Source organism: Clupea harengus, chromosome 20 (assembly GCF_900700415.2).
Source record: "Clupea harengus chromosome 20, Ch_v2.0.2, whole genome shotgun sequence".
NCBI lineage: Eukaryota > Metazoa > Chordata > Actinopteri > Clupeiformes > Clupeidae > Clupea > Clupea harengus.
In genome coordinates, this window is record NC_045171.1 from 3404958 (window position 1) to 3430024 (window position 25067).

At 40.9% G+C, this 25067-nt stretch overlaps 1 protein-coding gene across 1 annotated transcript in view; it reads right to left on the reverse strand.

The window, feature by feature from the left end:
• Nucleotides 1-2984: 2984 nt before the first annotated feature.
• The window catches only part of ahnak (AHNAK nucleoprotein), a 30939-nt gene continuing 8856 nt past the window's right edge, over nucleotides 2985-25067 (reverse strand). The window contains 6 exon segments of the mRNA XM_031586941.1: nucleotides 2985-11451; nucleotides 11454-20124; nucleotides 20467-20666; nucleotides 20846-21003; nucleotides 21396-21459; nucleotides 24731-24786. Of these exon segments, the coding sequence (XP_031442801.1) occupies nucleotides 4109-11451; nucleotides 11454-20124; nucleotides 20467-20666; nucleotides 20846-21002 (16371 nt within the window). The 5' untranslated portion in view covers nucleotide 21003; nucleotides 21396-21459; nucleotides 24731-24786 and the 3' untranslated portion in view covers nucleotides 2985-4108.

Sequence of the window (25067 nt, forward strand, 5' to 3'; positions counted from 1 at the left end):
TGCTTCTCTAAACAGCACAACAGTCTTTAGCCACACAAACCTAATTGCAAGAGAGTTTTCTAATGATTTATTATCCTTCCTTTTAAACATAATAATTTTGGATTAGCTAACATAATGTGCCATTGAAACACAGGAGTGATGGTCGCTTAAAATGGGCCTTTTTAGGCCTATGTCGATAGCCCATTCAACACCCACAATTTTCAGCTGTAAACGTCATTAACATTAACAATGTCGACATTTCTGATCAATTTTTGGCGATTTAAATAAAGAAGTGTGATTTTCTTTCAAAACATGGAAATTGCTCAGTGTTTCCAAGTTTAGCTATCTGTATCAGATGTTTTCAGAAGTCAACAACCAAACAAAAACATAAACGAAACAAAAATGAGTCCAACCTCCACACACTCAACAACCTCCATGTGCCACCATGTGAAACATGATTGGTTGCAGGCACTGACATTTTGGGGGCCAAGTGTTCAATCTAAAAGAGGGCATCCCACTCCCCGACAGTTATCTATAAAAACAACATTTCCGACAGTGACTCGTTTTTGCCGTTATTTAACATGCTATGACTGGGAGAAATTGTTGAATATTCAAAATCATTGAAATCAGATTGTTGCTTGTTAATTGAAATGAAATGAAATGATTGTCTTTTATTGTCGGTGATTTATAGTGTTCTATACGTATTGCATTGATTGATTGCCAGAAAAGGGTGTGACCATGTAACATGTGCATTTTTGAAAATGAATGTATTCAGTAACTTTTGCTTACAGGAGTCGAGCGCACCATCTGCTTAAACCCCTATGAGAAAAGACATGTCAATGCCCACGTTTGCTAAACACATTACAATCCAACACAACCAAGCCGTGACGATCTCTTTACTTTGTTGTGTATTTTGGTGATTATTTGACTTGGTCTGAACCCTCGACATCATTGACATAAACATGTCACATGTGTGCCATATCCTGACATGACAACGACAGAAAATTGTTGTTTTCTTAGCCCTCATAATAGTATAATAGGAATAATAGTCTGATAGACACTAATAAGTGGTCGTATCATCAAACCTTGTAGATCTCATGACAATGATTACCTGTTATATTACTGTAGTTAATGTGCCATGAAATCTCATGACAGAATGGCATGTAAGGATGTGGTTGTGTTGACATGGCAGAGGGCTTAAGTCATGTTCCTTTAGTGCATGTCTGTTGAGTCTGTGCTCTCCGCCAGCTATTCAAATGTTTAGCTAATTAAGTTTGTTCTTTGTTCAAGTTCATACAACATTAATAAGCCATTGGTCTGGAAGTCATAGCCATTATTTTCAACTGATCAATTAAAACATACACATGGAAAAACTGTAGACTGAATTACATGGTATATTGGTACATACAAACACATTAGAAAATAATATGTCAAAACGATCGAATGCTTTAACTGGTTGATAAATTGTAATTAAAACCAATGCATAAGTGATTTACACTAAGTTTACACCAATGCATAAGTGATTTACACTAAGTTTACATATTTGAGCCATGCTTTCACCATGCACAACAAAATATGTATTAAGCTTACCTTTAAAATGCACTTGTAAACTATTCCCAAGCTCTGGCAAACCAAGTTTATTCCTTCTAACTGTGTATTTTAGGTCCAGCTTAATAGACAATTATGTGTAAAGACAACCAAACAAACAGTCAGTACTAGAGAGAAATGAACAGTGGCACTTCACTCTGGTTGGACCTCACATCTCTCTTCTACTGACAAATATTTGCATACAAAAGAAAAAAATACATTTTCCTTTTGGAAAGGAAATTCCTGACAAGTTCCTTCCTTGGCTCTAAGCTGAACAATCATTTTGAAACGAGCAGGAAGTGGGATCATATCCTGTGTTCCTGGTGTTCCTCTTTCTGAGCAGTTTAATAGAAAGCCTGCAAAAGCTTAGCTTCCCTGTCATTATTTGATTACTGAGCAAACATTTCATTTTATATGTTACATATATAATTATATATAGGCCAACATAATGTATAGTATTTACATATATATAACTGACACTACTGTTGAAAATGGTTGATAAGTTTTTTTTTTTTTTCAATTAAAATGTTCAAGTGTACTTAACTAACTAATACAAGTATTGGGCATAGTATGTGAAACTTTGTGTGTCCACATCATAATAATGTATTTTAAGTAACTTTGCTGTGTGGTCAGTCCAGTCGCCACACAGGGGAGCTCCAGCGTTGTCATTCTACTTCCTGTGATTGAGCTACAGTATGTGCATTTAGAAAGCTAAGCCACTATTGTTAGAAAAAAGGATCCATTGTCCTAATGAATTTTAGTTCAATTATTTGCAGTAATCCCTGGCATGAAGATTAGTGTCAATGAAGTCAAAAGATGAAATAAGTTAAGAACTGTGGTTGTTTGGGATGTGATTATACAATCTTTAGGGCATGATGTCACTATAGATTATTTGAAACATTCCAAACAAATCCAGCATGTTTATGCTGAGATAGCGAGTTAATAAATGAGGCCGTTTAAAAAAAAAAATGTGAAAGTAAAATGTTATCTAGACTTTCATACTTCTCTTTTTTTCCAAAATGTTCTCCATACAGATGAACTACATGCCCGAACACATGATATTATATTAAGACTATGGAGAAGTGTTATTTATGTCATTGTGTTCTTGTTTTACACGTCTGATTCTTGAGTACATTTCAGTGTGGTGTTTAATGGAAATGCCGCTTGTCATGTCATGTCTAGCTATATTAATGATAGGTCTGAACAATTCCTAGTACTCAAATGTCTTGTTTGGACTTTACGTATATGTTGTACAATATTCTTAATGAATTATACATTTAATTAGTATAAGTTCAATTCAGTTAATTATTATAGCCAATGATAATGATGGCCAATGACAGATAGATGACATACAGTACAGTACAGTGTGGGTAGAGTGCAAATTAAAACAGTAAAGACATTAATGACAGTAATCCCCGTAGGTACTTGAACAGTTTATTTGGTTTGTTTTTTAACAGGAAAAAAACATAGAAAAATACAATTTAGGATCTGCAGCTGAGAATCAACAACATTTTATTAGTGATTAAAGTGAAACAGTCACCCTTAGTTTTTCCACCAAACATTACCATGTGTGAGAGAGAGAGTGAGAGAGAGAGAGAGAATCATCTCAACTTAAGGCCATGTGTGATGGGAAACGGATAAACTATTGTGTTCACTTTCAAAAGCAGTAGCTTTGTTTATAGAAAAACACCATTTTACTCATTTAGGATATCTTGAACAAATTTGACTAAATATAAATAATTTGGATAATGTCAATATGTAACCCATGTGAAACTGTAATGGGAATATTATACCTTCGGTTTTGTAGATTGTAATTCCAATTTAGTCAGTCTCTAATCCATGTTTAAGATTAGGATGAAACAGCAACAGTTTATTTACAGTTTGTACAAAGGTTAGACATTTGTTAAAATCTCATTTTTTTCTTGCAAATAGATTGCCTTTCAAATCATTTTAGTGAGTAACTGTGAAAACAGGACTGATTATATTTGACGCTGCAAAACAAAACAATTGTGTATTTTCAAATATAAAGATCGCTATTGCTCTAAGTGTATATGCAAACAGACATTCTTATCATTAATACAGTGATTGCAATATGTTGTGAGATACTCCCAGTATTTGTGTGTCTTAAAACATTACAGGTAAAAAAAATTAATCTAAGCAAAATTCATCAAAACAAAATGCAAATATGCTTCTTTGGATTATCAAAGGCACTGATTGATTTGTGTGAGATGGTGTAGTCTCAATAAAATTTAACTATGTACAAAAGAAAAAAATAATTACAATACAGTTTTTCTTATTTACAGTGTAATAGCAAAAATATGGTATGTACCCCAAAAGGATACTAAATTGTTGGTCTGGGATAAAGAGAGCGCATGAATAGAACTCACATACATTGATTATTAATAATGTGACTGTGCAGTGAGGAGTCAAAGTGAATGGCGTGATTATGCTGTCTATTTCATTTCAAATGCTTGAAGATTAGTTATGCGTGGAAAAGTAAGCATATGTGTAGTACATCAGGGCTTTGTTGTATCACCACTTCTTATTTCTTAGGTGACACAGCAAGCTCCAATCTTGGAAAATGAAACCCACTCTTTGAGCCACTATCACTACTGGATGAGGAAGACATTCTTGACTTTTTAGCTGAAAGTGCCACATCACTACCTCCTTCTAACTTTCCTTCCCCCTGCTCTCCTAGTGACACCTCATACGAACCCTTGGATTTAGATCCAAAACCACCAAAGGTGCCAAATTTCAACTTTCCCTTTTTCCCTTTGACCTTAGCCCCACCAATATCCAGAGATATATCGCCACTGCCTGCCTCTAGGTGACCTGAAGCAGAGGAGGGAGAGGCAAGCTCCCCTTCATCACTAAAAGAGGAGGAGCGATGTCGTGATTTTTTTAATAGATCAAGAGATGCAGATTTGCTCTTGGGTGAAACACCTACTGCCACTTTGCCACTTTGTAACTCTCCAGAACTCAAGCTAAGGTCTTTGGACACTTTGACACCCCCTCCCCTTTTTGAAAGTTCAACATCTGGACTGTTTAATGTAAGGTCAGCAGCACTTCCACCCTTAGTCTTTGACTTTCCAAAGAATCTTGGCATCTTGACCTTTACTTTCCCACCTGATTTCAGTTCTGAGCCATGTAGATCAGCCCCTAAATGACCACTCCCATGTGGAGCTGCCATTTCAACCTGTCCTGCACCTTCACTAGTCCCAACATCCACTCCCCATTCAGGCCCTTCCAATCTGGGTAATGCAACACCAAACTTTGGAACTTTTATCTTTGGAAATGCAACATGACCCTCTGGATACTCCATCTCACCAGATACACCACTGTCTGGTCCCACTATGCCCATACCTGCTCCACCTTTTACATCATATTTGATGCCCTTACCCTCTCCAAACCCTCCCTTCATTTCTGAACCCTTTAGACTAATATCTGAGGCAGACATTTCTGGTGCTTTAACATTAAAACCAGACACTTGGAATCCTTTTCCTTTCAAAGATGCTTCAGGGCTATCAATGCTGATATCTAGTCCATGTTTTCCTTTCATTTCAGGGGTATTCAAGCTGACATTCATATCTGATGTTTCTAGACTGGAGCTACTGACATCAATATCACCTTTTTTGAGCTTTGGCCCTGAAATGTGAAATCTGGGCATTTTAATTTTTGATTTCTTTTTTACATCAGGACTGTCCATATTGAGCCCAGGTTGTTCCATATGCACTTCTGTTTTGAGGCTTCCTGATGGTAAATCAATGTCAGAAGATTTCAAGGCTCCAGAGGCATCCCCTTTCACCTTGGGAGACTTAATGTCAAGTTCAACATCTGGAAAATGCAGTTTTCCAAACAATGGCTTCTTTACTTTAGGTCCTTTGATGTGCAGGTCAGGTGATTCAGTTTCTAATTCAATATCATGTGTTTTGAGACTGAAGTCAGTATCACTACTCTTCCCCTTTCCTTTCACTTTAGGTAATTTGAATTTTCCCTTCTTTCCTTTCAGACCAATGTCTACATCGGGAGCGGCAGCACTGGCATCAACATCAGGAAGATCTAATTTGGGGCTTTTTCCACCCATATGGAATTTGGGTTTCTTGATTTTTGGCACTTTGATATTTGCCTCAGGTCCCTCTACATTCACCTCAGGGCCTGCAATGTCAATATTAGGATCAGGAAGGTAAGTCTTTGTTGAAATGTCAACTTCTGGCCCTTGTACTTTTGGCGATTTTATCCCAAAAGTGGGGCCCTTGTATCTTGGAAACTTAACCTCTGGCTTTTCAAACTCTGGACCTTCTATGTGTCCTTTTCCTTTTGGCCCTTTAAGGTTAATGTCAACATCAGGCATTGAGATTTTTGGTGCAGAAATGGATGGCATTTTAAATGTGGGGCCTTTAAATCTACCCTCAGAGCCTTCAATGTCAAGATGGGGACCTGTTATATCAACATCAGCAGCTTTAATGTCTACTGCAGCTGTGGGAAGGTTAACATCTATATCAGATCCATCTACTTTAGGGCCCTTGAATCCAAATGAAGGCATTTTCATCTTTGGCATCTTAAATCCTCCCTCAGATCCCTCAATGTCAAAATCTGGGCCTTCAATGTCAACCTTTGGAGCTTTGAAGTCACCTTTGACATTTGGCACAGATACATCCACATCTCCCTTCACTTTGGGTCCTTTCAGATTGAAGTCAACATCAGGCATTGAGACCTTAGGGCCAGAAATGGATGGCATTTTGAATTTTGGCCCCTTGATCTTTCCGTCTGGACCCTCAACTTCAAAATCTGGACTTTCAATGTCAACTTTCGGTCCTTTGAGATCAATATCAGCTTTTGGCATTTTCACATCAATGTCAGGTCCTTCCATTTTGGGACCCTTGAATCCAAATGAAGGCATTTTCATCTTTGGCATCTTAAATCCTCCTTCAGGTCCCTCAATGTCAACATCTGGGCCCTCAATGTTGACTTTTGGTGTCTTGAGATCACCCTCAAACTTTGGAACAGAGATGTCCATATCACCCTTTAGTTTCGGTCCTCTTAAGTTGAAGTCAACATCAGGCATTGAGAGAGATGGACCTGATATTGTTGGCATTTTGAATTTAGGCCCCTTGATCTTTCCTTCTGGGCCTTCAATATCAATCTCTGGTGCTTTTATATCAATGTCTGCTTTAGGGAGAGTTACATCAACATCAGGTCCCTCCACTTTGGGCCCCTTGAACCCAAATGACGGCATTTTCATCTTTGGCATCTTAAATCCTCCTTCAGGTCCCTCAATATCAAGATCTGGGCCTTCAATGTCAATCCTTGGAGCTTTGATTTCACCCTCCATTTTTGGTAGTGACATATCCACATCTCCCTTCATTTTAGGTCCTTTCAGGTTGAAGTCTACATTTGGCATGGATATCTTTGGCCCAGAAATGGATGGCATTTTGAATTTAGGCCCCTTGATCTTTCCGTCTGGACCCTCAATGTCAAGATCTGGACATTCAACATCAACTTTCGGTCCTTTAAGATCAAAATCAGCTTTTGGCATTTTCACATCAATGTCAGGTCCTTCCATTTTGGGACCCTTGAACCCAAATGAAGGCATTTTCATCTTTGGCATCTTAAATCCTCCTTCAGGTCCCTCAATGTCAACATCTGGGCCCTCAATGTTGACTTTTGGTGTCTTGAGATCACCCTCAAACTTTGGAGCAGAGATGTCCATATCACCCTTTAGTTTCGGTCCTCTTAAGTTGAAGTCAACATCAGGCATTGAGAGAGATGGACCTGATATTGTTGGCATTTTGAATTTTGGTCCCTTGATCTTTCCTTCTGGGCCCTCAATATCAATCTCTGGTGCTTTTATATCAATGTCCGCTTTAGGGAGAGTTACATCAACATCAGGTCCCTCCACCTTGGGCCCCTTGAACCCAAATGACGGCATTTTCATCTTTGGCATCTTAAATCCTCCTTCAGGTCCCTCAATATCAAGATCTGGGCCTTCAATGTCAATCCTTGGAGCTTTGATTTCACCCTCCATTTTTGGTAGTGACATATCCACATCTCCCTTCATTTTAGGTCCTTTCAGGTTGAAGTCTACATTTGGCATGGATATCTTTGGCCCAGAAATGGATGGCATTTTGAATTTAGGCCCCTTGATCTTTCCGTCTGGACCCTCAATGTCAAGATCTGGACATTCAACATCAACTTTCGGTCCTTTAAGATCAAAATCAGCTTTTGGCATTTTCACATCAATGTCAGGTCCTTCCATTTTGGGACCCTTGAACCCAAATGAAGGCATTTTCATCTTTGGCATCTTAAATCCTCCTTCAGGTCCCTCAATATCAAGATCTGGGCCTTCAATGTCGACTTTTGGTGTCTTGATATCACCCTCAACCTTTGGAACAGAGATGTCCATATCACCCTTTAGTTTCGGTCCTCTTAAGTTGAAGTCAACATCAGGCATTGAGAGAGATGGACCTGATATTGTTGGCATTTTGAATTTAGGCCCCTTGATCTTTCCTTCTGGGCCTTCAATATCAATCTCTGGTGCTTTTATATCAATGTCCGCTTTTGGGAGAGTTACATCAACATCAGGTCCCTCCACTTTGGGCCCCTTGAATCCAAATGAAGGCATTTTGAACTTTGGCATCTTAAATCCTCCTTCAGGTCCCTCAATATCAAGATCTGGGCCTTCAATGTCAATCTTTGGAGCTTTCATGTTACCTTCAAGTTTTGGAACTGAAACATCCAAATCACCCTTTAATTTCGGTCCTTTCAGGTTGAAGTCAACATCAGGCATTGAGATCTTTGGACCTGATATCGTTGGCATTTTGAATTTAGGGCCCTTGATCTTTCCCTCTGGACCCTCAATATCAAGGTCTGGACTTTCAAAGTCAACTTCTGGTGCTTTCAGATCAATATCAGCTTTTGGCATTTTCACATCAATGTCAGGTCCCTCCACTTTGGGCCCCTTGAACCCAAATGACGGCATTTTCATCTTTGGCATCTTAAATCCTCCTTCAGGTCCCTCAATATCAAGATCTGGGCCTTCAATGTCAACCTTTGGAGCTTTGATTTCACCCTCCATTTTTGGTAGTGACATATCCACATCTCCCTTCATTTTAGGTCCTTTCAGGTTGAAGTCTACATTTGGCATGGATATCTTTGGCCCAGAAATGGATGGCATTTTGAATTTAGGCCCCTTGATCTTTCCGTCTGGACCCTCAATGTCAAGATCTGGACATTCAACATCAACTTTCGGTCCTTTAAGATCAAAATCAGCTTTTGGCATTTTCACATCAATGTCAGGTCCTTCCATTTTGGGACCCTTGAACCCAAATGAAGGCATTTTCATCTTTGGCATCTTAAATCCTCCTTCAGGTCCCTCAATATCAACATCTGGGCCCTCAATGTTGACTTTTGGTGTCTTGAGATCACCCTCAAACTTTGGAGCAGAGATGTCCATATCACCCTTTAGTTTCGGTCCTCTTAAGTTGAAGTCAACATCAGGCATTGAGAGAGATGGACCTGATATTGTTGGCATTTTGAATTTTGGTCCCTTGATCTTTCCTTCTGGGCCTTCAATATCAATCTCTGGTGCTTTTATATCAATGTCCGCTTTAGGGAGAGTTACATCAACATCAGGTCCCTCCACTTTGGGCCCCTTGAACCCAAATGACGGCATTTTGAACTTTGGCATCTTAAATCCTCCTTCAGGTCCCTCAATATCAACATCTGGGCCTTCAAGGTCAAGCCTTGGAGTTTTCATGTCACCTTCAAGTTTTGGAACTGAAACATCCAAATCACCCTTTAATTTCGGTCCTTTCAGGTTGAAGTCAACATCAGGCATTGAGATCTTTGGACCTGATATCGTTGGCATTTTGAATTTATGCCCCTTGATCTTTCCGTCTGGACCCTCAATTTCAAGATCTGGACTGTCAAAGTCAACTTCTGGTGCTTTAAAATCAATATCAGCTTTCGGCATTTTCACATCAATGTCAGGTCCTTCCATTTTGGGACCCTTGAACCCAAATGAAGGCATTTTCATCTTTGGCATCTTAAATCCTCCTTCAGGTCCCTCAATATCAATATCTGGGCCTTCAATGTCAATCTTTGGAGCTTTCATGTTACCTTCAAGTTTTGGAACTGAAACATCCAAATCACCCTTTAATTTCGGTCCTTTCAGGTTGAAGTCAACATCAGGCATTGAGATCTTTGGACCTGATATCGTTGGCATTTTGAATTTAGGGCCCTTGATCTTTCCCTCTGGACCCTCAATATCAAGGTCTGGACTTTCAAAGTCAACTTCTGGTGCTTTCAGATCAAAATCAGCTTTTGGCATTTTCACATCAATGTCAGGTCCTTCCATTTTGGGACCCTTGAATCCAAATGAAGGCATTTTCATCTTTGGCATCTTAAATCCTCCTTCAGGTCCCTCAATGTCAACATCTGGGCCCTCAATGTTGACTTTTGGTGTCTTGAGATCACCCTCAAACTTTGGAGCAGAGATGTCCATATCACCCTTTAGTTTCGGTCCTCTTAAGTTGAAGTCAACATCAGGCATTGAGAGAGATGGACCTGATATTGTTGGCATTTTGAATTTATGCCCCTTGATCTTTCCTTCTGGGCCCTCAATATCAATCTCTGGTGCTTTTATATCAATGTCCGCTTTAGGGAGAGTTACATCAACATCAGGTCCCTCCACTTTGGGCCCCTTGAATCCAAATGACGGCATTTTGATCTTTGGCATCTTAAATCCTCCTTCAGGCCCTTCAATATCAAGATCTGGGCCTTCAATGTCAACCTTTGGAGCTTTGATTTCACCTTGGACTTTTGGTAGTGACATATCCACATCTCCCTTCATTTTTGGTCCTTTTAAGTTGAAGTCTACAGATCCAACATCGATATCTGCTTTGGGAAAATTGATACTGGCATCTGGGCCCTCAACCTTAGGTGACTTGAAACCAAATTTGGGCATTTTAAACCTCGGCATCCTAAATCCTCCCTCTGGACTTCTAGCTTCCACATCAGGTGTACCAACGTCCAATTTTGCTCCCTTCATGTCGCCTTCAACTGTGAAATCTGAATGACCTTTGATTTTAGGACTCTTTATATTCAGGTCAACATCTGGTAATGACATCTTTGGACCAGACAAGGATGGCATTTTAAACTTTGATCCTTTTACTTTCACACCTGGTGCCGTGACATCAACTTCTGGTGCATGGAGACTGCCCTTTGGACCTTTGATATCAATCTCAGCCTTTGGAGTCTTGAAATCAATATCAGGACCTTCGATCTTTGGCCCTTTAAATCCAAACTTAGGCATTTTGAATTTCCCCTTTTTCACTCCGCTCTCAGGTCCACTGATTTCAACATCTGGTGCTTCAATGTCAAGTTTTGGTCCTTTGATGTCAGCTTCAAACTTTGGAGTTGATACATCAACATCACCCTTTATCTTGGGACTTTTAAGGTTAAAGTCAACATCAGGAAAAGAGATCTTGGGACCAGACATTGATGGCATTTTCATTTTGGGCATTTTAAATCCACCATCAGGACCGGCAATGTCAACTTCGGGGCCTTCAATATCAATCTTTGGTGCTTTGATATCACCTTCAACTTTTGGTAATGATACATCCATATCTCCCTTGAGTTTAGGTCCTTTCAGATTGAAGTCGACATCCGGCATTGAGATCTTTGGCCCAGAAATGGATGGCATTTTGAATTTAGGGCCCTTGATCTTTCCGTCTGGACCATCAATGTCAAGATCTGGACATTCAACATCAACTTTCGGTCCTTTAAGATCAAAATCAGCTTTTGGCATTTTCACATCAATGTCAGGTCCTTCCAATTTGGGACCCTTGAATCCAAATGAAGGCATTTTCATCTTTGGCATTTTAAATCCTCCTCAGGTCCCTCAATATCAAGATCTGGGCCTTCAAGGTCAAGCTTTGGAGCTTTGATGTCACCCTCCATTTTTGGTAGTGACATATCCACATCTCCCTTCATCTTAGGTCCTTTCAGGTTGAAGTCAACATCAGGCATTGATATCTTTGGCCCAGAAATGGATGGCATTTTGAATTTAGGGCCCTTGATCTTTCCGTCTGGACCCTCAATGTCAAGATCTGGACATTCAACATCAACTTTCGGTCCTTTGAGATCAAAATCAGCTTTTGGCATTTTCACATCAATGTCAGGTCCTTCCATTTTGGGACCCTTGAATCCAAATGAAGGCATTTTCATCTTTGGCATCTTAAATCCTCCTTCAGGTCCCTCAATATCAAGATCTGGGCCTTCAAGGTCAAGCTTTGGAGCTTTGATGTCACCCTCCATTTTTGGTAGTGACATATCCACATCTCCCTTCATTTTAGGTCCTTTCAGGTTGAAGTCAACATCAGGCATTGAGATCTTAGGGCCAGAAATGGATGGCATTTTGAATTTAGAGCCCTTGATCTTTCCCTCTGGACCCTCAATGTCAAGATCTGGACATTCAATGTCAACTTTTGGTGCTTTAAGATCAAAATCAGCTTTTGGCATTTTCACATCAATGTCAGGTCCTTCCATTTTGGGACCCTTGAATCCAAATGAAGGCATTTTCATCTTTGGCATTTTAAATCCTCCTTCAGGTCCCTCAAAATCAACCTCTGGGCCTTCAATGTCAACCTTTGGTGCTTTGATATCACCTTCGAATTTTGGTAGTGACATATCCACACCTCCCTTCATTTTAGGTCCTTTCAGGTTGAAGTCAACATCAGGCATTGATATCTTTGGCCCAGAAATGGATGGCATTTTGAATTTAGGGCCCTTGATCTTTCCGTCCGGACCCTCAATGTCAAGATCTGGACATTCAACATCAACTTTCGGTCCTTTAAGATCCAAATCAGCTTTTGGCATTTTCACATCAATGTCAGGTCCTTCCATTTTGGGACCCTTGAATCCAAATGAAGGCATTTTCATCTTTGGCATTTTAAATCCTCCACCAGGTCCCTCAATTTCAACATCTGGGCCTTCAATGTCGACTTTTGGTGTCTTGATATCACCCTCAACCTTTGGAACAGAGATATCCATATCACCCTTTAGTTTCGGTCCTTTTAAGTTGAAGTCAACATCAGGCATTGAGAGAGATGGACCTGATATTGTTGGCATTTTGAATTTTGGTCCCTTGATCTTTCCTTCTGGGCCCTCAATATCAATCTCTGGTGCTTTTATATCAATGTCCGCTTTAGGGAGAGTTACATCAACATCAGGTCCCTCCACCTTGGGCCCCTTGAATCCAAATGACGGCATTTTGAACTTTGGCATCTTAAATCCACCTTCTGGGCCTTCAATATCGACCTCCGGGCCTTCAATGTCTATCTTCGGTGCTTTGATATCACCTTCAACTTTTGGTAGTGACATATCCACATCTCCCTTCATTTTAGGTCCTTTCAGGTTGAAGTCAACATCAGGCATTGATATCTTTGGTCCAGAAATGGATGGCATTTTGAATTTAGGGCCCTTGATCTTTCCCTCTGGACCCTCGATTTCAAGATCTGGACATTCAACATCAACTTTCGGTCCTTTGAGATCAATATCAGCTTTTGGCATTTTCACATCAATGTCAGGTCCTTCCATTTTGGGACCCTTGAATCCAAATGAAGGCATTTTCATCTTTGGCATCTTAAATCCTCCACCAGGCCCCTCAATTTCAACATCTGGGCCTTCAATGTCGACTTTTGGTGTCTTGATATCACCCTCAAACTTTGGAACAGAGACATCCACATCACCCTTTAGTTTTGGTCCTTTTAAGTTGAAGTCAACATCAGGCATTGAGACAGATGGACCTGATATTGTTGGCATTTTGAATTTATGCCCCTTGATCTTTCCCTCTGGGCCCTCAATATCAATCTCTGGTGCTTTTATATCAATGTCAGCTTTAGGGAGAGTTACATCAACATCAGGTCCCTCCACTTTCGGCCCCTTGAATCCAAATGAAGGCATTTTGAACTTTGGCATCTTAAATCCACCTTCTGGGCCTTCAATATCGACCTCCGGCCCTTCAATGTCTATCTTCGGTGCTTTGATATCACCTTCAACTTTTGGTAGTGACATATCCACATCTCCCTTCATTTTAGGTCCTTTCAGGTTGAAGTCAACATCAGGCATTGATATCTTTGGCCCAGAAATGGATGGCATTTTGAATTTAGAGCCCTTGATCTTTCCTTCTGGACCCTCAATTTCAAGATCTGGACATTCAACATCAACCTTCGGTCCTTTAAGATCAAAGTCAGCTTTCGGCATTTTCACATCAACTTCAGGGCCCTCCAGTTTGGGTCCCTTGAATCCAAATGAAGGCATTTTCATCTTTGGCATCTTGAATCCACCTTCTGGGCCTTCAATATCAATATCTGGGCCTTCAATGTCTACCTTCGGTGCTTTGATATCACCTTCGACTTTTGGTAGTGACACATCCACATCTCCCTTCATTTTAGGTCCTTTCAGGTTGAAGTCAACATCAGGCATTGATATCTTTGGCCCAGAAATGGATGGCATTTTGAATTTAGAGCCCTTGATCTTTCCTTCTGGACCCTCAATTTCAAGAGCTGGACATTCAACATCAACCTTCGGTCCTTTAAGATCAAAGTCAGCTTTCGGCATTTTCACATCAACTTCAGGGCCCTCCAGTTTGGGTCCCTTGAATCCAAATGAAGGCATTTTCATCTTTGGCATCTTGAATCCACCTTCTGGGCCTTCAATATCAATATCTGGGCCTTCAATGTCTACCTTCGGTGCTTTGATATCACCTTCAACTTTTGGTAGTGACACATCCACATCTCCCTTCATTTTAGGTCCTTTCAGGTTGAAGTCAACATCAGGCATTGATATCTTTGGCCCAGAAATGGATGGCATTTTGAATTTAGAGCCCTTGATCTTTCCTTCTGGACCCTCGATTTCAAGATTTGGACATTCAACATCAACTTTCGGTCCTTTAAGATCAAAATCAGCTTTTGGCATTTTCACGTCAACTTCAGGGCCCTCCAGTTTGGGTCCCTTGAATCCAAATGAAGGCATTTTGATTTTAGGCATCTTGAATCCACCTTCTGGGCCTTCAATATCAACTTCTGGGCCTTCAATGTCTACCTTTGGTGCTTTGATATCACATTCGACTTTTGGTAGTGACACATCCACATCTCCCTTCATTTTAGGTCCTTTCAGGTTGAAGTCAACATCAGGCATTGAGATCTTAGGGCCAGAAATGGATGGCATTTTGAATTTAGAGCCCTTGATCTTTCCCTCTGGACACTCAATGTCAAGATCTGGACATTCAACGTCAACTTTCGGTGCTTTAAGATCAAAATCAGCTTTTGGCATTTTTACATCAATGTCAGGTCCTTCCATTTTGGGACCCTTGAACCCAAATGAAGGCATTTTGATTTTAGGCATCTTGAATCCACCATCTGGACCTTCAAAATCAACCTCTGGGCCTTCAATATCTACCTTCGGTGCTTTGATATCACCTTCGACTTTTGGTAGTGACATATCCACACCTCCCTTCATTTTAGGTCCTTTCAGGTTGAAGTCAACATCAGGCATTGATATCTTTGGCCCAGACATGGATGGCATTTTAAATTTAGGGCCCTTGATCTTTCCTTCTGGACCCTCGATTTCAAGATCTGGACATTCAACATCAACTTTCGGTGCTTTAAGATCAAAATCAGCTTTTGGCATTTTCACGTCAACATCAGGGCCCTCCAGTTTGGGACTCTTGAATCCAAATGAAGGCATTTTGATTTTAGGCATCTTGAATCCACCATCTGGGCCTTCAATATCAACCTCTGGGCCTTCAATGTCTACCTTTGGTGCTTTGATATCACCTTCGACTTTTGGTAGTGACACATCCACACCTCCCTTCATTTTAGGTCCTTTCAGGTTGAAGTCAACATCAGGCATTGAGATCTTAGGGCCAGAAATGGATGGCATTTTGAATTTAGAGCCCTTGATCTTTCCCTCTGGACCCTCAATGTCAAGATCTGGACATTCAACATCTACCTTCGGTCCTTTAAGATCAAAGTCAGCTTTTGGCATTTTCACATCAACTTCAGGGCCCTCCAGTTTGGGTCCCTTGAATCCAAATGAAGGCATTTTCATCTTTGGCATCTTGAATCCACCTTCTGGACCTTCAATATCAAACTCTGGGCCTTCAATGTCTACCTTCGGTGCTTTGATATCACCTTCGACTTTTGGTAGTGACACATCCACATCTCCCTTCATTTTAGGTCCTTTCAGGTTGAAGTCAACATCAGGCATTGATATCTTTGGCCCAGAAATTGATGGCATTTTGAATTTAGAGCCCTTGATCTTTCCCTCTGGACACTCAATGTCAAGATCTGGACATTCAACGTCAACTTTCGGTGCTTTAAGATCAAAATCAGCTTTTGGCATTTTTACATCAATGTCAGGTCCTTCCATTTTGGGACCCTTGAACCCAAATGAAGGCATTTTCATCTTTGGCATCTTGAATCCACCTTCAGGTCCCTCAATATCAAACTCTGGGCCTTCAATGTCTACCTTCGGTGCTTTGATATCACCTTCGACTTTTGGTAGTGACACATCCACATCTCCCTTCATTTTAGGTCCTTTCAGGTTGAAGTCAACATCAGGCATTGATATCTTTGGCCCAGAAATGGATGGCATTTTGAATTTAGAGCCCTTGATCTTTCCTTCTGGACCCTCGATTTCAAGATCTGGACATTCAACATCAACCTTCGGTCCTTTAAGATCAAAGTCAGCTTTCGGCATTTTCACATCAACTTCAGGGCCCTCCAGTTTGGGTCCCTTGAATCCAAATGAAGGCATTTTCATCTTTGGCATCTTGAATCCACCTTCTGGGCCTTCAATATCAAACTCTGGGCCTTCAATGTCTACCTTCGGTGCTTTGATATCACCTTCGACTTTTGGTAGTGACACATCCACATCTCCCTTCATTTTAGGGCCTTTCAGGTTGAAGTCAACATCAGGCATTGAGATCTTAGGGCCAGAAATGGATGGCATTTTGAATTTAGAGCCCTTGATCTTTCCCTCTGGACACTCAATGTCAAGATCTGGACATTCAACGTCAACTTTCGGTGCTTTAAGATCAAAATCAGCTTTTGGCATTTTTACATCAATGTCAGGTCCTTCCATTTTGGGACCCTTGAACCCAAATGAAGGCATTTTGATTTTAGGCATCTTGAATCCACCATCTGGGCCTTCAAAATCAACCTCTGGGCCTTCAATGTCTACCTTCGGTGCTTTGATATCACCTTCGACTTTTGGTAGTGACATATCCACACCTCCCTTCATTTTAGGTCCTTTCAGGTTGAAGTCAACATCAGGCATTGAGATCTTTGGGCCAGACATGGATGGCATTTTAAATTTAGGGCCCTTGATCTTTCCTTCTGGACCCTCGATTTCAAGATCTGGACATTCAACATCTATTCCTGGTGCTTTCACATCAATGTCAGCTTTCGGAAGTACCAAATCGACTTCAGGACCCTCCACTTTGGGACCTTTCATTCCAAATGAAGGCATTTTGATCTTTGGCATCTTAAATCCTCCTTCAGGTCCCTCAATATCAAGATCTGGGCCTTGAATGTCAATCTTTGGAGCTTTGATATCACCTTCAACTTTTGGAACTGAAACATCCATATCACCCTTCACTTTCGGTCCTTTTAAGTTGAGGTCAACATCAGGCATTGATATCTTTGGCCCAGAAATGGATGGCATTTTGAATTTAGGGCCCTTGATCTTTCCCTCTGGACCCTCAATTTCAAGATCTGGACATTCAACATCAACTTTCGGTGCTTTAAGGTCAAAATCAGCTCTTGGCATTTTCACGTCAACTTCAGGGCCCTCCAGTTTGGGTCCCTTGAATCCAAACGAAGGCATTTTCATCTTTGGCATCTTGAATCCACCTTCTGAGCCTTCAATATCAAACTCTGGGCCTTCAATGTCTACCTTCGGTGCTTTGATATCACCTTCGACTTTTGGTAGTGACACATCCACATCTCCCTTCATTTTAGGTCCTTTCAGGTTGAAGTCAACATCAGGCATTGAGATCTTTGGTCCAGAAATGGATGGCATTTTGAATTTAGACCCTTTGATCTTTCCTTCTGGACCCTCCACCTCAAGATCTGGGGTTTTAATGTCAATTTCCGGTGCCTTCACATCAATGTCTGCTTTCATCAGTTTAACATCCACTTCAGGGCCCTCCAGTTTGTGCCCCTTCAATCCAAATGAAGGCATTTTCATTTTTGGCATCTTGAATCCACCTTCTGAGCCTTCAAAATCAACCGCTGGGCCTTTGATATCACCTTCAACTTTTGGTAGTGACACGTCCACATCTCCCTTTACTTTTGGTCCTTTCATGTTTAAGTCAATATCAGGCATTGAGATCTTTGGTCCGGAAATTGATGGCATTTTGAATTTAGACCCTTTTATCTTTCCTCCTGGACCCTCAATATTAAGATCTGGACTTTTTATGTCAATGGCCGGCCCCTTAACATCAATGCCAGCTTTTGGTATGTTAACATTTACCCCAGGTTCCTCCACATGAGGTCCCTTGATGCCAAATGAAGGCATCTTGATTTTGGGCATCTTGAATCCACCCTCAGGCCCTTCAATGTTAACTTCAGGGCCCTCAATGTCGACCTTTGGGGTTTTGATATCACCTTCAACTTTTGGTAGTGACACATCCACATCTCCCTTCAATTTAGGTCCTTTCAGATTAAAGTCGACGTCAGGCATAGAGATTTTAGGGCCAGAAACAGAAGGCATTTTAAATGCAGGCCCTTTGATTCTTCCCTCTGGACCTCTGACTTCAACATCTGGGGTTGTAATGTCAATTTTTGGTGCTTTCACATCAATGTTAGCTTCTGGGCCCTCCACATTCGTGCCCTTGATACCAAATGAAGGTATTTTGACTTTGGGCATTTTGAATCCATATTCAGGGCCTTCGACATTTACCTCAGGTCTTTCCATCTCTATCTGTGGGGATGCCATGTCCCCTTTGAGTTTTGGAAGTGAAACATCAACATCTCCTTTGAGTTTGGGTCCCTTGAGGTTGATATTTACATCTGGAACTCCAGTCTTTGGTCCAGAAACTGTGGGCATGTTAAATTTGGGCCCTTTGATCTTTCCAGCAGGACCCTTAATATCTACTTCACCCTCTATCTTAGGGACTGATATATCAACATCTCCCTTCACTTTAGGCCCTGTTAAGTTTACATTAACATCAGGTCGGCCACCAGTAACATCAGGCTTTTGAATGTGTACTCCCTCTTTTCCATCCTCTAGGTTTGAGCTTTTGAGACCAAATGATGGCATTTTAAATTTTGGTAACTTAAATCCCATTTCTGACCCATCAATGTCAACACCAGAACCTTCAACATTAAGCTTCGGCCCTTTTATGTCTCCCGTAACATTTGGAACTGATGTGTCTAAATCACCTGTGACTTTTGGTCCTTTCAAATGTACATCAAACCTAGGCATAGAGACATCCTTTGGTTTCATGTCAAATGAGGGCATCTTAACTGAATCCTCTGAACTCTGCATCGTAACTGCTGGACCAGTAATGTCTGTGCTAGGCACTGTGATTCCACTTTTAATGCCTGAAATAGACACATTGGAATTACCCTTCACCTTTGGCCCTGTGAAACTGATGTCAGTAGCATGAGCCTGTAAGCTGGGACCTGAAACTTCTGATGTTTTGATTGTGCCATCTTTTCCTGCTGCTACAGAGATATCAGCACTTGTACCAGAGATCCTGGCACCAGGAGCATTCACGTTGATATTAATCCCTTGGCCTGCTCCCCTCAGCTGCTGGTCACTGATATTAATCCCTTGGCCTGCTCCCCTCAACTGCTGGTCGCTGATTGTAACATCAGGACCATTACTTCCTTTGCCATTGTCTACTTTCTCCAAACCAACACCTATTCTACCTGAGAAACCTTGACTGCTTCTACCAGGTCCACTGATACTAAACTTATCAGTAACTGTAACATTACTGCTAGGAAACTGAATGCTGCTATGTTGATGTTGCATCCCCCCAAATTCAGTCTGCACCTTGTCCCCTGAAAGTCCAGTGGCGGGCATTTTAAATCTGAGCTCTTTTTCACTCTGCTCGATATCTCTCGTAACAGTTCCTGTTTTCACATGTCCCAAACTCCAGTGTTTTTCAGAAGAACCACTGACATGTGGACCTGTGATAGATACATCACCTACATCAAAGACAGCCTCCTCTGTACCCCCTCTGTTTATCATGCTGCCGTGAGACAGTTTAAGTTGTGGAGAACCCTCTCCTGACTGTTCATGCCGTGGGACCTGAGTCTTGAATTCTGGACTACCTATTTCATACGGTTGCAGTCCAGGGCCCTCTGGCATGTCCAACGTGTAGGTCGTAATTCGTCGGGTGATGGTGGTAATTGTGCTTCCATCACTGCTTGTGCTGCTGTGACGTTCTGTACGCACGTCAACACCCTCAGCAAGGTCCTCTGATTTCAGTCTGGGTTTTATCTTCTTGCTGTAGATTCGTTTGTAATCCTCATCATCTCCACTCTGGTATTTAAAAAAAATTATAATAATATGTAAATGCAGAGCAGTAAATAGTATTTACAATCATATAACATATTAAATTGAAACATGCATATGTTTTGGAATATCACTGTTCACCAAATGTAGTCTTTACAATTTTAAGCACAAAGTGGACAACAGTCGCTGACACATTTAGTTTAGGTCAGGCAGCAGATCCTACTACATGCATTGCTTGTACTGTCATGAATTTTGGATTGGCCCATATCAAAATGATCAACCATCAAAATTATATTAATATATGCTGTTGCTAGTGCATAAATGGGGTTTAGCTTCAGAACTAATTTGTCCAAACTGTGGTATCCTTACAAGGATAATGTCAGGACTCGATCCTCCAAATCTTGTCTTGCCTTCCCATGACAGTGTGCCCATGGGAGAGCGGCAGGGGGACTTGTCTTTGTTCTGTAGTTTGAGCCCAACTTTATGTCGATTTAGTGTCTTCAGTAAGTCTTCTGTTTCTTCTGAGCTCATATTGTCGAAGTAGATGGTTGCTCCCACAATCTGGTCACCTAAACAGAAAGGCAAATATAAATATAAAGAGGAAAAACAACAATTATATGGTCACATGCAGCAATCAAACAAATTTTACTTGAGATCATACATGACTTTTCTCTCCTTTGTACGTCGCTTTGGATAAAAGTGTCTGCTAAATGACTCAAATGGAAATGGAAATGGAAATGACTCGTACCTTTGTGAACTCGCCCTGTGTGTGCAGCAGGGGACTCATCCTTCACCTCTTTCACAAAGATCTCTCCCTCACCCGATTTTTCAATTGTCAACCCACTTTTATTAGCACCCATCCACTGTGGGAAGAGCACCTCCCTGGTGTCCTCCTCTTCAGCCATCCTGCCCGAGAATGGAAACAGTTTAGAAACAAATCTAAATAATGAAAACCTACAATACAATCAACTCTTCCTTTTCATTGAGGTCTCATTTCTACATGTCATACAAGAAGACAAGATATGCTCAAAAGTCACATTACAAATGGGTTTTGTAAAACTGGTTTTGAGCATTTACTTGTGAGCATTTCTTGAGAAAAATATTCTGGCCCCTTAGTGACATCTGGTGGTGATTGTGCAGGAATGAATTGAAGCGTGGTGGTTCCTCTTTATTTTATGTACTTCACATAAACATGCTTTAAGGGCTTAATGTTATTATAAAATATGAAAATAGTAATATTTCCATAATATGACAATAACAATATACACAACCGAGAAAGGATTAAGATATAACTATACCCTCTTTGTCTTCTGTTCTTCTGTAGTCCCCAGGTGTAAAGTGTGACAGCCTTGTGTCTCTTCCCTGAAGCAGAAATGAAATTGTAAATACCATAAAAATCATTTAACTTCAGAGAAAATGTCATTACCCTTTTCACTTGTATGAAATATTCTCACTTGTATGATATGTGTTATCGTAATTCTGCATATACCCGCCCCCCTTATATATCAATCCCCATCAATTTGTTCTGGAGTGAACATTTATATTCCAATTACAGAACACTGATGAAAATTATTTAGAGTTGTTTAAATGAACATGTAGCATGCTATCTTTGCTTCATGTTGCAGGAGAGGAAACACATTGTATATATTACAGGACTAGCTGTAAATGCATTTCCATTTCTTGCCAAATGTACCAAAAATGCATCTGTTGCCAATGTTACAGATAATCTGAGAGTGCTAAAATAATATTTCAAACAATACGTGCCTAAACTTGCAATCGCAGGTAATGTTAACCCTGGCAGAGATGTCAAAGCCTTGAATATTATTTTAAATATTTGGCACGGTGTGGGACTGTTACCCAGACTTTATAACAAATAAACAACAGTTATTTCAATTTACAACCACACCTAAAAAAAAAACATCTTGCCATTGTACAAGCCTGAATCCATCCACATGCAATATAAGCAATGCTATTAGTGACGCTATAATGATTAAATTGAATTAAAACCATAGGGTTTCAAAAGCAAGTTTTTTATAATTGTCAGATTACATGTTTGAAAAGTAAATAAAACTAAACTCATCTGTATTTAAGGAAAGACTGTCTGGGTTAAACTAACTCAACAGGATATGACTCACAAATGTGAAATGTCTATTTGTTTTCTTTACAAGCCAACAACATGGGGTGATTCACATGGAGTGATTCAGACGTTCAAGCATTCTCCCAATTGCACTGCTGGCATTATACCGCTATGAACTATGAACGCTTGGGTGGTAAACTTCAAATTCCCTCAAATTCACTCTTTTAACCAATCAGATGCTCAGAAAAAGCTCATCTGACATCCAGTCTGCACATGTGCTGCATTCATTTACTTTTTAAACTAGAAAAACTCTGGCCAAAGTTTATGACAAATTAATTAAAGTATAATAAATACATGATTTAAATCTTCCAGGGACCAAATGCTATTCTTTACCATTGAAATGGATTCTCTTCTATACCCTGTTTTTGTCGGAGTTTGTAACACAGGAAGTATGCCCAGTTGCAGTTTTCCAGGGCCCTGATCTGACGGAGCGTTGATCACAGCCAAACACCACGAAAGAAGACACACTATTTACAACGAGATCAAACAGCGCCCACTGATTGTCATACAAGTTTGAAAATTCCAATCAGGTCCAGTCATCCTGTCCTTCTATGAGTTCTCCCCCACCCTCCAAGCACAAACACAAGGACAGAACGTGTCCTTCTATCAGTTCTGCCCCACCTCCAAGCACAAACACAAGCACAGAACGCGTCCTCTCCGTCTGCCTCCTAAGCCACATACCAGAGACTTCATCAATATCTCTCATGTATTCATTCAGTATTTCTAGTCTGGCCCCAACACTCAGATTTCCCATCGCATTTGGGGAGTCACATTGGCTCAACATTTTTGCCATTTTGTCCTCCCTTTCTGGAGCTCCATCAGCTGTGAATGAGTCCCAGGTAGGCTCAAGCTGTGCACTCACACTCTGAAACAAGTCTCATTATTATTTTTGGCAGGAAGAGATATTTACTGAAGCACTGCGAGGGGAAAAAGCAACAGTTATGTGTTCTCAAGGAAAGGGGCACGTTGTTCCCCCGTCTCCACGGCATGTTCTACAGCCTGAATGTGGAGCCACACCCTTTCCTCCTATCTCCAACCCCCCACTCCTAGACTCCTAGAACACAACCTCAAGCACAGCATGCATACTTTCCTACTCCCTTCTCCCTCTGCCTTCTTAGCCACCCATCCACCGCTCTCAAACTTTATGATCTTGAGAACTATTTGGGCAGTCCGCATTCTCACAGCTTTGACAAATTCTTGGCAGCAAGTGCAGGGAGGAGCCCCTGAGAGCCAGTGGGAGGGTGGAAGAGGAAAAAAAGCGTGGAGAGAGAAGGGGAAGAGCTGCAGAGCTGATAACGGTGCCCTCATGACCAAAGGCCGTCCCACACATCTGTCAGAGGACAGGAGGGGGAAGCCAGCGGGGGCGGGGGGGTATGGGGCGCAGTTGAGGGGGTAGGGAGAAAAGAAAACACAACGTCATGGCCCTGGTCTTCAGGGAAAGCACCGAACCAACTACAAGTCTCAAACTACAAGTCTAATCATGCACTTGTGTGTTTTCTGTGTAGTAATCATCTACTTCATATATGATGATGAGGATGTTGATGATGATGAAGATGATTTATTTAACTATTTGTTTTTCAACTCTGTGTGTTAACAGGGTTGCTCCATGGGTAGTATTTATTTTCAGGATCTGACGCCTCCCTAAAATCATATGATCAACATTAGTACGGGCGTAGACACCCAATAATACCTTTTATGGTCACATGTTCATAAAATAAGCTGATTCTTAACACGGTGAGAGCAAATGTTGGCACAATGTGCTCTTTCATCAGGCAGGGAAGACATGTAAAATAACGTCTGAATATGGCAATAGACCAAAAATGGAAATATATACAGTATATCATTTTTCCTGATTGAAAACATGGCATAGGAACCTTAATATGCGTCACACCATGAATGTGTGTCACCACCAGCAAACTGCAGGGATTCCCTCTGGATCTAAATCAAACACCAGTTCTGTTTTCTTGTTTTCTTGTTTAAGGCCTTAAAAGAATTTTCATTTGCTACAGCTATTGTTTAATGTTCGTGTAATAGTGGCGTTGGCTTCTTCTAAGCATCTGCCGCAGCTGTTTTTGGTCTGCTCCGAGACACAGCCAGAACAGCCTGCTCATAGCGGAGGGAAGAAGGGGTTCCTGAACAGGTGGTCAAGCAACAGCAAATGTGCACGGGACAGACATGTTGGTCAAGGAGTCAAATTACTCAAAGCAGGCCATTCAGAGCTCACAAGCTAAGTGACCTTCGGGAGTCAAACATAGACCTTAATAACAATCATTCCAAAAGTGCTCTAGAATTTGGCCCAAGAGGACCTCTGGCTCAACCAGATCCCTGGTGAATGGCCACTGGCAGTTGTATGTTGACATACTGATATAATATTACCATTTATCAAATGCCGCTTAGAGAATTTCATGATTATGGTCGTATGGATTCGTTTTCAACATATCCACATAACTTTAATGAAACTAATCTATCAAATGAAGTTTTCAAGGATAAACATACCTTATGATTACTCAAGCACCAGCAAAGGCTCACAGTGTTCTCTCTTCCTTTATCCTCTGAAATTGAAGAAGGACATGATTAGAAGGACATAATGTTTTCACTCGACAACACATGATTAGAAGGACATAATGTTTTCACTCGATAACAGATGATTAGAAGGACATAATGTTTCCACTCGATAAAGCAGCAGTTTAAGACACAACCCAAAAGCGACATATAATAGTGTATAAAACAGTTGTAACTGTAGCTTAGCAGACTAACGGGGAGAAACAGGGAGTTTTGGATGCATTCACAAAACACTGTTTTATAACCGCTGTATCTGCTATAGTAATAACTC